Raw genomic sequence first — 14,452 nt, 5'->3', positions numbered from 1 at the left:
TTTTTTAATATGATATAGAAAGCTAAAACAAAGATACAATAATGGAGAAAAGAAAAGGAAAGCAAGTTAAGAGCTGTGTAGGGTTAGATCTTTATATAAGATAGGAAACTTTTCTAAGATCTGAATGTAATGCAAATGGAAATTCCAGTAAAAGTACAGAAATGTAATTTTGGGGATTTATAAACTAGCTTTAGTCTTGTAGTTTGCCTATCAGAAGCTTTATTTTCATAGTGCTGGTACAACAAATTATTTTGTGTGATTTTAGACTGAATGTGGATGTCAATTCACGTCAAAACTGGAAGGAATGTTCAGGGACATGAGCATCTCAAACACAACGATGGATGAGTTTAGGCAACATCTTCAGGCGACAGGGGTAAGTGCTGGGGTCTGTGTGCTTGTCCTTTAACTTCAGTACAAACCCTGCACTTCTGTCCGTGCTTGTGGTTTTTCATTTGTTCCTAAATTTGTGTGCCGAGGACTTTGTCAACTTGTGCAGATTGTTCCTTTTACTGTGTTTCTTATGTTATAAACTGTGTTAGCATTGCCTGAAATGCCAGAGTCGGTTCGGAGCTCGATCCACAGCTCAAGTAGCACCAGTTTCGTTCTGTAAAATCCGTGTGCCCAAAGGGCTGGGCCGTGGGTGTGCGGCTCAGCAGCTCTGCCGGGCGGCACCGCCCGGCCGTGCCATGCTCCAGGGGCCAGCCACCAGCTGCCATGTGTGTTTCCCAAACCCCGCATTGCCAGCAAAGCCTTCTCACTCCCATTCTTCAAAGTTAATCGCCAGTTGTGATGTGTATTTTTTGCTAAGAGCAAGCAAAATACTGCATGCTGCAGGTATTTGCAAAGCACGCCATCTCATATTGAACTTTCCTGACACAATTAATGCCTTTGCTAAAAGCAAAACTGCCATTTTATTGCAAATTTCAAAATTCAGTTTTTCAAATTTTATTGCAAATTGTCAATTGAATTTAGTTGTTTAATTAGAAAAAATTACACCTTCTTGTAAAAGTAGGCCTCTGGAATATTTTATGGAGACATCATTCTTTTTGAGATACCAATTTACTCTCTCTAAAACACTTTTTTGTACTGATACTCAGCAGCTAACAGTATATAATGAGCAGCCAAGTAATTCCCTGTGTGCAGGTAGGCAGGGTCTGTACATCAAGTCTGTTTGGTTTCAGAAGTCTGAATGCCAAGAATATTTTCATGGATTTGCTCTGTCCAATGTCCCTGGTTGTGCAAGGTGACATGAAATCTTTGCAGTCTTGAAGCAATTGGCTGAAATCCTCTTCATCAGCATACTGTGAATCATCATGAGTAGAACAGCAGCATGTTCTCTAAGTGGATTCAGAAGAGGAGAGGATGTGGATAAAGGTGTTTGTGGACAGGCACCTTTTACTACTGGTTTGTTTGGTTTCCTTGCTTTAGAGGCTAGTCATGTTTTGCTTCTGGAATGCTTGAAATATTAATTTCAATAAAAACTTGTTAGAGCACTCCCATTTTTTAGGTGTCATGCTAGACTTCGACATGCAGAGGGAAAGGGGATTGTGCTAAAGGTCCATGTACTTTACGTGACAGTCTTAAAATGAGTGAGTTAATAAATGATGTCTCTATCTTCTTTTTAGCTATGTACAGCTAAGAAGATGAATTTAAAATGTTAACAGATGTTCTGTTAGGCCTTATTTGAAACTTCACCTTTCTCTTGGCAAGATGTCAGTTCATGTAATGGTTGCCTTTTGGTCAACCTAATCGTGTCCTTTTATAGAAATTTCTGGAGTTACTGTTTATGACAGAAGTACATGTGTTTCTATTAGTGTCAGTAATATTTGAGAGGAAATACAGGAAGATTTGGGCAATTTTGTTACTGTTAAATTGCTGGTGATACTGTGTTTTATATGAAATAGTTTGTTCTGCTCTGGTTTGAACAATTTGGATACCTTGAATGTGTACAGTGCCTCCTAGAGGAGTCAGGCGTCTGCTTTTCTCTAAATAATCCTACCTGCAAAGTTTCCTGCTGGATTCTGTATCCTGAGATACAGGCTGTGCCAAGGTCTTTGTTAGATGATTGGTTTGCTCTCAGGAAGTGGAAAGCTCAGCACCAGGGAAAGTCCAGGCTAATAGATTGAGAAATTTCTGCAATGTGTTCCTGGAACATTTGCTGGAGCTCTGTAAAGACTGGATCACTTCAGGGCACTTTCCACTAGTTCATGCTATTTTTATGCTGAAAAGATGTCCTGTATAATAAAGTGCTTCCAAAACTTTTTCTTGTCACCAACTGCTTAGTGCTCTTAATAATGTAAGATGGGAGCCATTCTAAATTAATGCTGTGTTCTGGTCTGGCAAAGACCAAAAAATTTTGGGAAACAGTTGCCATCGCAGCTCAGATGCTTCAGTTCCAGATAAATATATTTTTTGTGTCCTTCTGTCTGCACTGATGGCCTTTTCCCACACTTTGGCTAAAGGAAGAAAACTGTTGAAGCTTCTTTAGGTTTTTCAGAAGTTTCCAGGGCACACAGTTGGTTGGTGCACACAGGCATTCAGTACACACAATACAAAAACTCTGCTGTAGTGCATGGGGATGCTACTCTGCTGTTGAATAGTGAAAGTTTCTGAGTTCAGGTGGCAGTTTTTGACCTTCTAAAACATAATATGCTCTATTTCTGTGTAGTGGATTTATATAAGTTGAATATTGTATACTTTGGTTTTTATTGTTCATAATGTGTGCTCTTTGAAGGTATTGGTTCTACCTCCTAGAGCTGAAAGCAGTCAGTTTTAAGCTTAATAATGTTCTGCTTAGTTGGAATACCTAGTGGGAATTATGCATCACTGGTAGCCAGATCTTTACCATCTGCCAGCACATCTTTATAGATCAGCACTTCAGCTGGGGCATGTTTCCTCACCAGTGTTGCATATTCACAGTCAGGGCTGTCTTTAAGGAAAGAGGATAGGTGGGCTGTGTTAAAGTGAGTAACTGTTGGCATTGCAGTCCACATGTAAGCTCTCTAGGGTTCAACATCAGATATTCAGTATTTCCTCTCTACTTCCAGAGAGTACATTTAGAAAGAGTTACTTTGAAACTGACACATTTAGTGCAAACCAGCTTTATTGCATGTCATCAGAAAACCTATTTAGAAAGATTTGTTGCACATATTGTAAGTTCTGTTTATGATCACAGACATTTAGTTCTTGATTAAGAATTTATTTTGTTCAATTCTGTATGCTTTTAAATGCCAGAGGGGAATAATGTAGAGGATTTTTGCTGTACCATCTATTTTGACAGTGATAAATTAATTTATTTGTCTGGTTTTGTAAAAAGAATGTTGACAGATACATCTGTTTCTTTCATAGTTAGACAAAATTCTAAGCATTTTACACTGATATAGAAAAAGTGGTGAAACATGGTCTTGTTTTAAAATAGTGTATGTTTTCTTCCAATTACCCTTAGGTCTCATTAGGAGGTGTTGATCTCACAGTGCGTGTCCTCACAACAGGTTACTGGCCTACCCAGTCAGCCACACCAAAGTGCAACATCCCTCCAGCTCCCAGACATGCTTTTGAAATATTTAGAAGGTATGTATTAAAACAGATTTTTAGGTAGTTTCTTCTTTTGAGAAGAAACTTTTTAAACTTGCCCGTACAGATTTTTTTTATTCACGTGTACAGATTTTTTTAACAGTTTTACTGTTAAAGATGTGCTGACAAACTGCTCTTCTTTAGCTCATGTGAAAATTGGAGAATGCAATGCTTGATGTTTTGGGAGATTTTAAATAGAATTCTGGCAAAAGTTAATGTTTTGAAGAAGCGGATGGTTATAAATGTTTTAAGAATGTCCTCAATAGCTCAAAAAGGCTATGTAACTTTTAAAAAGTATTTATTATTCAATACAAAATCAGAACTATATATTATTTTCAATTCAATTCTATTACAGATTTTATTTAGCCAAACACAGTGGGCGACAGCTGACACTCCAGCATCATATGGGCTCTGCAGATCTCAATGCCACTTTCTATGGGCCTGTTAAAAAGGTAGGAAATCAAGATTATGTAAATATTGTATCTCTTTTTAAAAGTAAACAAATGTATATTTTTTTAGTAACTTCAGAATTCTGTAAAATAAAAGCAAGCCCATTGAGAATGTAAGGATGAGAAAAAGATGCCTTCCATCAGCCTTATAGTCTGATTCTTTGTAGCAGTTTTGCTTTGACTTTTTTCCCTCCCCCCGAATCTAATTTGAATGCATCGCTCAGCATTACTTGTAGCAAAGTAGTAAATGTGATCTTGAAGGGACCTCAATGGTTTGAGTGGTTTGGGTTTTTTGACTGGGTTTTTTTAGTCAAAAGTGAAAAGAAATTTGTTAGAGTTTTTTTGCTAAGCCAATTTCAGCCTGCTTTTCCTATGCAGAGTGCGGTGTAGACAGCATTTTTTCAAAAACAAGATTCTAAGCAGAGTTTATATAACTACAATGCTTAATTTGTATGCATACAAGAAAGGAATTTCATAGTGATTAGACCAGTACTAAAATGCCATGTTACAACTAGTAATGGCATGATGCTTGGGAATGTAAGAGGCAATCCAAAATGAAAACAAAATTCTTATAACAAAGTATTAATAATAATATGCATTTGTGAGGATGTTGAAATTGTGTTTCTGTAGGATAAATATGTTGGTAACTTTAAGCATAAGAAAACTTGGAGGGTGGGCAAGTAGTGAAACAGGGGCCACAGAGGTGGTGGAGTCTCCATCCTTAGCAATGGTCAGTATTTGACTGGTGGCTGTAGATAGCCTGGCCTGGAGTGGTGGCTGGACCACAGGACCTGCAGATGAGCCTCCAACCTCAATCCTCCTGGCATTGTGAGGCAGCTACTGGAGGAACATCCTGGTTATGCCCCCAGGTGGTTGCTTTTCTATCGCTTCTGTAGGCTGATCTCCTAGAGAAATTTTTCATAATTTAAGTTTCATCTTACCAGGATAAAACATTTTTGAGTTAAGAATAATCTAATAGTAGTTTTGGAATTTTAAAATAGGAAGATGGCTCAGAAGTTGGTGTAGGAGGTGCCCAAGTAACTGGCTCAAATACACGGAAGCACATATTGCAAGTCTCCACTTTCCAGATGACAATATTAATGCTATTTAACAACAGAGAAAAATACACATTTGAGGTAAGTGGCGTGGGTTTCTTACCTGATTCTAAATAACTGTTTTAGGCATTTTCTTGTCCTCTTTGAAGATCAGGTGCCTGTCATTCTATTTGAGTATGGATCAGGCCAATAAACGCAAGAAGCAGATCATTAGCAATGCACCTGGGAAGCAGTTCTAGGGGAGGAAATTATTTGGAAGCAGAAGGTTTCAGAAATGTTTGAGAATTGTGAGTGTGGTTGTTCTAGGCCATTGAGCTGTAGAAAAGCTGAAGTTGAAATGCAGTAGGTGGCTCCATTTCCTCATTTTGTCTTTGAGAAACTGGATTTAGAGACCAAAGGGTGGAGAGGGGTTTGTATCCTGGCTTCCTGAATACGTAAGTAAAATTGGCAGGCTGGACTGAGCTGGAGGATGAATCAAAGAACTTTCAGCCCTTCTCTGAGCTGATCAACCAGAAAGGACAGTGAAGAAGGGTCTGGAGAGATTCTTAACAAGGAGACTAGAGGGGTGTTGCTGGGGAAGGCTGACATGTCAGCTAAAAGATGATGATGAAGAAGAAGACCTTAGGAGTGGAGGAGTATCATGTGCTTTGTTGTGTGAACATTATATTGTTAATTTTAATTGATAGTTTTGTTTTAGACATTATCTTCTGTTTGAGAGACCATTCGCAGCCTTGAAAAGTAGTATGGGTGCAGTTTGAAACAGTAGATTTCCACGTTTTCTCATCTGCTCTTGACTGTGCTATGCATAGTAATCATTTGCCTTTTTGTTTGGATTGTGTTTTCAGCTTATTTGGCACACTTCTAGCTTGTTAATAAAGCAGTTTCTTTGAAATGGTCTCAGTAGTGATTAAAGAAGGCAGGATTTGATAAGAGATTATTAATAAACTACTGATAATTTAAAACATTATTTTAGAACACAAAGTCCTGTATGTTGTGAAATCTGTTGCAGGAGCATTACAGCTTTGAGTACTTTGCAGAATATTTGAGGGAGTGAAAACAAGGAGGGAGACTTTACGGCTCACTTTTTTTCTTGAAGCTGATTTTAAAATTGGGCTGGTGGCTGCCTTATTCCACCAAATTGCAGGCTTAATGAGTAGTAGACCCTTACCCATCTATGAATAAATAACACTTGGTAGAGCAGGGAAAAATACAATTTTTAATACATGCTCTTAATTATACTTTATTTTACAAAGACCAGATGATAGAGAAATCTGTCCATCTGCTTTTAAGTTGTGTGTTTTGTTTATTTCTGGTTTGGGAGTTCTTAAGCTCTCCCTTTGTGTCCCACTTGAACTAAAACATTAAGGAGGCATATTTGTGTTGTTTGGTTTCTTTGGTGAAGTGTGTGGGAGTTGTCTTTAACTCCAGCCAAGAAAGGTTATGAAAACTTTGGAGGAGAAGGAATTTTATCCTTGTTCATTGATTACTGAATACCCTGATTAACTGCTGAGTGCTGGGCAACCGTTCCTTCTCTGTTGTGTCAAATTAGTGCTTTCAGTGCAGCAGAGCATGTGAGCTGACTTGTGTGTGCTTGTGTATCCTAAAACTGTCTGATACATAAGTGTTTCTGCAGTTTCACAGCTCAACAGATTCATTTGAAGTTGCCTTCGCAGCTGAACAGACTTTGCTGTTTTATTTTGCATTGTGTGATTATCGATTGTAAACTTGATAAGATCCTCATAATAATCCTAATAGCCATTAGGCCATGTGATTGAAGAAAAAATGGGATACTGATAATGCAAAAATTATCCACAAAATGTTATGGAAACTTTAAAGATTGTTGCATAAAAAAAATTCTTCACAATAAATATATGAATTTATTGTATTACTGTACAGCAACATTTTATTTGTATATGCAAAATAGCTGTTGGCCCCATAGGCTAATGCTGCTGAAGTGGAAGAGGAATGACCTTCATTCAAGCCTTCAAAGAATGCTAATTTTTTTCTAAGAATTCAATTCTTCTAATCAAGTCTCATGTAATAACATATTTTTCAGTTGATTTACATTGCAGCTCAGTATTTTAAAAGGTGAAATGCACACTTTTTGTAATTACATGAGAAATAAGGGTGGTTCTCTATGTTTAACAAATAAGAAATACAAATGTGACTGTAGTAGAAGTTAGGTTGTGGAATAATTCCACAAAAGTGAGAGATTAGAACTGTAAATTAGGCTACCTGTTTCATCTTTTGCTGATGTCTGCTTTGGAAGGCACACAAGTTGAAGTCTGTAAATAAAACTAAAAATACTTTTTATTATTTCAACAAAATGACAAAATTCTTTTCCTTCTGATTTTTCTGCACATTTTGATTCTGTTTTCTTGTGTAGAACTGACAGAGTTCATACCTAGAATGATCTCTTTTGTAGCCTCCAGATAGAGCTCATTTGGTAATATTTTAGCACTGAGATTGTGTAATCAACACTACTCCTGTGCATGAATCTAATGTGGTCTTTAAAATAAGGCATTCTTGGAGATGGGGAAGAAATGCACATTTCTCACTGCTACATCAAATATCTTCAGAAAAATATGTTTAGGAAAACTTTATGCTACAGGCTGAAGGAAACAGCACAGGAACATCTGTTATCCTCATCTACATTCACAACCATTTTTTTTTTTATTCAGCTCGAAATTTTTGGCTCCTTCTGAGGCAGCATATTGCAGTGCAGTTCTTTGTGGTCCTTCCTTTAATGCTGGCTTATAAATACTAAAAGTGAAATGGTTTGAGTGCGTTCATGGCTCAGCTGGAATGCTGCAGAGTGAAGTACAATAGCAAATACACAGTGGTTTATATAAGGACGGGTAGCATGAAACCCCACTCAATTTTCCTTTTTGCTCTTTATTTCATTTTTGTTAAAAGCAGAGTATATATATGGCCTTGTAGAACTGATTCAGTTTTGAAAGGATTAATTTTAATTGTTGAGCAAAAGTCAAAGTTTGGCAATCTGCACGTCACTGGCATTACATCACTAATAAGCTGGGGTTGGTTTGTAGCCTTTAAGGCTTTACATTTATATAAGCTCTAAAATCTGGCACCTTCCCTTGGTTTCTTAAATTTTATGCTGATCAGTCCATTTCAGAAAGACCTTTTTTGTTGTGACCATGTAAAGGATTATAGCTTCTTGGGATATTTTTTTAATGCTACTTTGTGCTGAATCTAAAAAAAAAAGTATGAAGGTGACAGCTGTGTTTTAAATAAAACAACAAAGGAAGAAATAGTAACTTTCTATGAGCAGCTTGGGAAGAGACATTTTGATACTAGCAAATAGTTAAAATATGTGGATATTCACAATTTATTTCAAATGTGTAAGTATTTCTGAGTGCATTATGCTAAGAATACTCTTAAGACCATTTTAGTATTTCCAAATCATCTCTAAGCAGGAGGTACCAAAAATTCTGAATTTTTAAAATTTTGGACTTAGTGATTTTATTCTTTTTACCTCGTTCCAGTTAACTTGACCTTATGTCAAAAACAGTTTCATGTAAAGTCAACACTCTGTGTGTAGTGTTTGGTCGAGTTGAAAAATAATGCCTATTTTGTCTGAGCCTTGGCATCACAGAGAAATTATTTTTATTGCATGTTGTCCATGGTGGATAACAACAGAAAAGTGGCTGTTTTTTCTAGGTTGATTTAGAAAATTTAGAAAAAAAATTCTTGAGTATACTCAAGAAATAACATTATTTGATAGAATTTAGTTTGATTTTTCTGGTCACTCTTTAAAGAACTTGTTAAAAGTTCTTTATAGTTCTTTATGGATCTTAGCATTTTGATCACTTGGAGTTGTTACTGCTCTTTTTAACTTAAGGTCATCACATGGACTTGTGTGCCATGAGAATCAGGAATTTATGGGGACAGTGTAAGGGCTTGATACTGCCCTTGGAACCAAAGCTGGGGAAGCTGAGACAGTATTTGCTCTTGTGGACAGCTGCATGTCTGCAAGGTTTGTTTTTTCTCTTTAGCAGCTATGAGTCCCTCAAGAGTCTGAATGGGAATGTGAAATCAGAAGTGTCTGCAGTTTCCTCAGGCTAGAAAAAGGAAGAAAAGAGATGAGGAAAAATGAACTTTTACTGAATGGAAGCTCAGTAAACACTTCAAGTCTGAGAGAGCAACATAGTTGGCCTTCTCCTAGAGCATATTAAAGCATCATTCTGCATCCAGTGTAATTTATTTACTAGCTCATGACCACTGGTGACTTGCCTAACATCCATTTCTCAGCTGACTCTTAAGAACACTGACAGAGGTGCACCAGGTTATGTACATGTTTTTACAAACAGTCTTCAAAGTTCGTATGTTTGCTGCACTATAATGGGGTCTTTTTGTATTTCACCTGGAGAAGTCCTAGCGAAAGGCATCTGGGCTGTAAATAAGTTGAGTTATTTAGAAAGGAAGTATGATGAATCTAGAGTATTTCTATGCTACAGTGAAACCAGACATTGTTTGCTCTATTTGTAAAGATCTTCTTTTCAACAGCATGGCTGAATGCAAAAGCATTTGTGCAGCTCTTGGTCAGGAATGGTCGTGAACGTCATGGATGTTTCCCATTACTGAGTTAGTCAGAAGGTTTGGTTTCACCCTGTTCAACAAACCTCGGAAACAGTTAACAAATCCTTTCAGCCCTCTCAGAAATTGCAGGGAAATGGAACAGCTGATTATTCATTCTTCTCCTTTCAGCTCATGGCACTGTTCATTTGACAGAATTCACTGTCTGTGCACTGACCCAGGTGGATCATTTTGCACAGTACCAACTGAGACCTTGCTGCTGAACGAGTTCTTACCCTTCAAGTGCCACAACTGTCACAGTATTACTTTTTTAAGCAGTCCCTGATGTTGTTTGCAGCAGGTGATACTTGTGCCACAGCCATAAGCTAACTAAGTATTCTTCTTTAGGAAATTCAACAAGAAACTGATATCCCCGAAAGAGAACTGGTTAGAGCCCTACAGTCCCTTGCATGTGGCAAACCAACACAACGTGTTCTCACAAAAGAGCCTAAATCAAAAGAAATAGAAAATGGTCATATATTTACAGTGAATGATCAGTTCACATCTAAACTACACAGAGTCAAGATTCAGACGGGTAAGTGAGCTTTATATTCTACTCTCTTGCAGTCCCAAAACTGCCTTAAAACTTTCAAATTATCTTTTACAGGATTGATGTCCATAGAAGTGAAAGGAAGAGAGATTTTTTTTTTTCCTTGATGATTAGTTGCATCAAAATGAAAATTCAAATACCAAGAAAAGTGTGGAAGTCAGTTAAGCCTTTTACTTTACAAAATTTGTAATTATCTCTTACAGGAAATACTGAAAGAAATATAAAATTCAAATTAAATAATAAAATGAAAAATAAGCTACTGATTGATTCAGAAATAGGAAAATTGCCTCATAAGTTGCTGTACTGCTGTGAAATGAGTGATGTTTTTAGCCCATGATACAACAGCCATTTTCAAGTACCAGGTAGCTTATAATGGTTTTGGGCAATGATTTGGGCTGAACAAATAAGGGAAGCGAAGTGTATAATACCACTTCATTAGCTTATGGAAGTGCTGGTGCTTGTGCCTGTAAGCAGATTTGAGTACTGTTCAAATTTTAACATAGTAGTAATTAAATAACAGTTTGTTATCTTGTCAGTTGCTATCAAAACATACCAGAAAGTGTTAATATGTTCTTGTAGCTGGTTTTCATTTAAAAAAAAACATCGACTTTGAGAATGTCAAAACTCACGAAAATATAACTTGATGTCTAGATGAAATAAATAGTGAAGATAACACACAATGAAATAATTGTTAATTTTGCTAACATTATTTACATTCTCCATTTTCTTTAAGTTGCTGCCAAACAAGGAGAATCTGATCCAGAAAGGAAAGAAACAAGGCAGAAGGTAGATGATGACAGAAAACATGAGATAGAAGCTGCTATAGTTCGGATAATGAAATCTAGAAAGAAGATGCAACACAACGTGCTAGTAGCAGAGGTATGCTTGTACAGAGGTTGCTTTTGCTAGTAACTCATCAAAGTTACACAGCTCTCGCTAACGTGATTCTGAAAGGCTTTTGAGGGATGCTGTATTTAACCCATCCATTCTTTTCTCCCTGTCTGAAGACACACCTAAATCCTTACCCTTCACTTCAGGATGTACTCACAGGATATCTAATTTTCCTTCCTACTTTTAGTGCTGTTATGATGTTAAATTCCTTGAAAAGCAAACCACTGTGCTTAACATTATTTTGTGCTTTGATCTTGTTACTGATTCTTGGGTCCAGGTTTGAGAGATTTGAGTTCTTAGCAGACAAACAGTCCTGCTGCTCTTCACTCCTAAGCTCACACAGCTCCAGGACGTTACACGTTTTGCACTCCTGAACTCCCTTAGAGCTGTGAAATTGGGAGCAATCTCAGGTTGTGACCATGCCTCTGTAGAGCTTTGAATCATACCCCAACATGAGCAAGCAAGTGGAGGGACGGTCAGAAGCCTGCAGGCTGCTTTTTATGCTTCATAGTTGTCACCATCTCTGTCTTAATACATTTTTCTGTTTGTTGTGTTCTGTTAGGATACTTCAAGATCTTACTTGTGCTGTGATCTTATATTGTCGGGTTTTATTTTGTTTTAGGTAACTCAGCAGCTGAAGGCCCGATTCTTACCAAGTCCAGTTGTTATTAAAAAGCGTATTGAAGGACTTATTGAGAGAGAATATTTGGCACGAACACCTGAGGATCGCAAAGTATACACTTACGTAGCATAAAATGCGTTCAGAAAATTTGATTTATTCTTGGACTATACTCTTCGCATGAACTGGGAAGTTCTTTTAAATCATTAATATTAAGACGACCATCTTCTCTATTAAATTACAATACATGTTCTAGACCATTCAGATCAAGCCTTTTACTCCTTTTGAGAGTTTTTGACATGAATTAATTGAGCTTCAGGCTTTTCAACGTTATCCCTGTAGAGATCATCCTTACAATTCTTCGGGAAATGTGAATGTGCCGCGTTTGTTTTCAATACTGTATGAAAACAGAGAAATAAAAATGACTTTAGAAAATACAGCTCATTTAAAAAAATAAATTTGTTGGAATTTCATTTCCCCAGATCTTCAGTGTTGATGTAAATGTGTTTCTGTAGTGTTGCTTAGCACTTCGCGCATTGTATAAGTTGGGTTCAAAAGAAACCACAAGTGGTAAGGCAAAATTCCCACTTATCTTGCTCTGCTTCAAATGTTTCTTTAACTAGACATGTTTAATTTAAATACTTGCTAATAATTTTTTGAAGACCCGAGAAGACAACTTGAGCATGTTTCACTCTGCCAGTTGCACTCACTGTTCCAACAACATGAATCAGGAACTTCTGGGGGCTCAGAAAAGACCGTAATAATTTTGGCTTTCCCTTCTGTAATTTGAGTTCTTCTAAATTAAACTTTATATTGATTAGGTTTGTTCTGGTTTCTTTATAGGAAAAAGGACAAGATTTTAGTGTGTATAAACTGTATAATAATTTTTGCTGTTGTACTCACTGCTGATGGTGGATTGTACAGGGCGATGTTTTTATTTCACTAAATGTAGACAAAATAAATTTAAAATAAATGGACTTAGTGTACACAAACAACTAACTCAAGTGTGTTAGAGTACAGGGTTGACAATCTTTTGGAACTAAATACTGTCCCCTGGGGAAATGTACTGGGATTATATTTTGTTAATAAACATCATAGATGGATCTGTAGCCCCAGGGCTCCCCATCATAAGTGCATATTTCAGGAGATTAAAGTGAAGTCAGCATGCACTATTTGTTTTTAAAAATGCATTTTAAACATGCAATAAAAAATTGTTACTGTAATGAAATTTTTAGTTCTTACCCTGGAACTTTTTTCTTCTTGACAGTATGCTGCAAAAATAGATTAAAAATAGCACTTTGGTGGCATCATTCTTCTCACAGTTAGAAATTTTTGAGTGTGCATTGTACTGCAGTTTTTATTAAACCATATTTCTGGCATTCCAGTGCATATATTCCCTGGGTTCCTGGCCATAACTATCTTTCTGCTTTAATTCAAGACGGTATTTTTGTCTTGGTTCACATTACTGTCACCCATAGATCTTGAAAAATATAGTTGGGATGGGCTTTCCAAGATGTAGAGCTGGAACTGAAGCAAAAAGAAAAGCTTGGTTGTAGAGCATTTCAGTTCTGCCATAGCAGTTCTCGATGGGCTGTACTGAACAAGTGCATGGTACTGGTGCAATGGTCCACTGTGACTGGAGAGTATTTCTCATAACGTGTCCACACTTTCATCTCTCTCCAGCCTGTTAGGCTACAAATCCTGGCTATTGTTCAAGAGCGTAGGATCTATCTTCTAAAGAGAGGGACTGGAATTAGGATGAGATTTTAGCTTTACTATTTGGAAGCTTTTTTTAAATGAAGCTTTAAGTTTACTGCACACCCCCAACACACCTACACACACACAGTAGTTTTTTGAATCAGCAGAAGGAGGTGGTGGCTGAAGAACTTTCTTGCCCTTGTCCATCAAGAATTCAGCCCCAAGAGAAATGAGCTGGGCCACTGGTCCTTCTGAAAAGGTGTTTGCTGGCTGTTACTAAAGCACCTCTGTCTCTGCACAGTATATGCAAATCTTCTGTAGAAATGTGGTTATTGTTTAGCCATACAACAGTACTAAATACAGGGTGGAGCTGATTTGGAGGTTTGATTTTGTTTAAAGTCATCAGAAACATCTTTCTCAAAATATAAATCGCTCTTCCATGTACCAGTATGAAGGTTTTCTTTTATGCATAACTTACTCTTTATTAGCATGAATGTTGTGATACTGCATGTTAATGCTTTCCCATGTGCTTTGCTGGGAGAAATGGGTTCAAGTCCTTTTACCTGTGAAGTCTACAGAGCCATGAGTGTTGTGATTTGGGACAGGAGGTCTTTGTCCTTTGCTTTGCCTCTGTACTTCTGTTGTGCATCATCTGAAGTTTCTTTCTTCTGGTGGCTTTTGGAAGCTCTGAGGCTGAGTGTTACATGAATGACTGTATAGTTAGGTGCTGAAAAGTGTGTTTTTAAAAGCTATGTGGGCAAGAGTTTTTGCCAGAAGAACAGCAGGCGGTGATGGCTATCTTCAGTAGCAAATATTAAGAGCATATTTTGCATTTTACTAGAATTTTGAAGACACTATTCAGGAAGGGATTTCTGCTGAAGTCAGATGTTAAAAATATGCCCTTTACCATTGAACAGTGAGGTAGAGGATGGAAAAATGGAGACTATGAAAAATTTTGTCAGAGAGAACAAGACATCACTAGAACACTGCGTAAGGTGAGTTTGATGTTTACACGTTTGTA

The 14,452-nt window shown here is 37.2% G+C and overlaps 1 protein-coding gene across 1 annotated transcript in view; it reads left to right on the top strand.

The window, feature by feature from the left end:
* CUL3 (cullin 3) overlaps window positions 1-12,191 on the top strand; it is a 55,808-nt gene extending 43,617 nt beyond the window's left edge. Inside the window, exons 10-16 of the mRNA XM_082288188.1 lie at window positions 266-373; window positions 3,446-3,570; window positions 3,929-4,025; window positions 5,024-5,158; window positions 10,022-10,208; window positions 10,957-11,102; window positions 11,737-12,191. Of these exons, the coding sequence (XP_082144314.1) occupies window positions 266-373; window positions 3,446-3,570; window positions 3,929-4,025; window positions 5,024-5,158; window positions 10,022-10,208; window positions 10,957-11,102; window positions 11,737-11,868 (930 nt within the window). The 3' untranslated portion in view covers window positions 11,869-12,191. The remainder of the gene's footprint in view (window positions 1-265; window positions 374-3,445; window positions 3,571-3,928; window positions 4,026-5,023; window positions 5,159-10,021; window positions 10,209-10,956; window positions 11,103-11,736) is intronic.
* The last annotated feature ends 2,261 nt before the right edge of the window (window positions 12,192-14,452 follow it).

The sequence above is a fragment of the Coloeus monedula genome, assembly GCF_965178545.1.
Source record: "Coloeus monedula genome assembly, chromosome: 10".
In the NCBI taxonomy this organism is placed as follows: Eukaryota; Metazoa; Chordata; class Aves; order Passeriformes; family Corvidae; genus Coloeus; species Coloeus monedula.
Note: the sequence above shows the minus strand (reverse complement) of the source record. Positions and strands in the feature narration are given on the sequence as shown.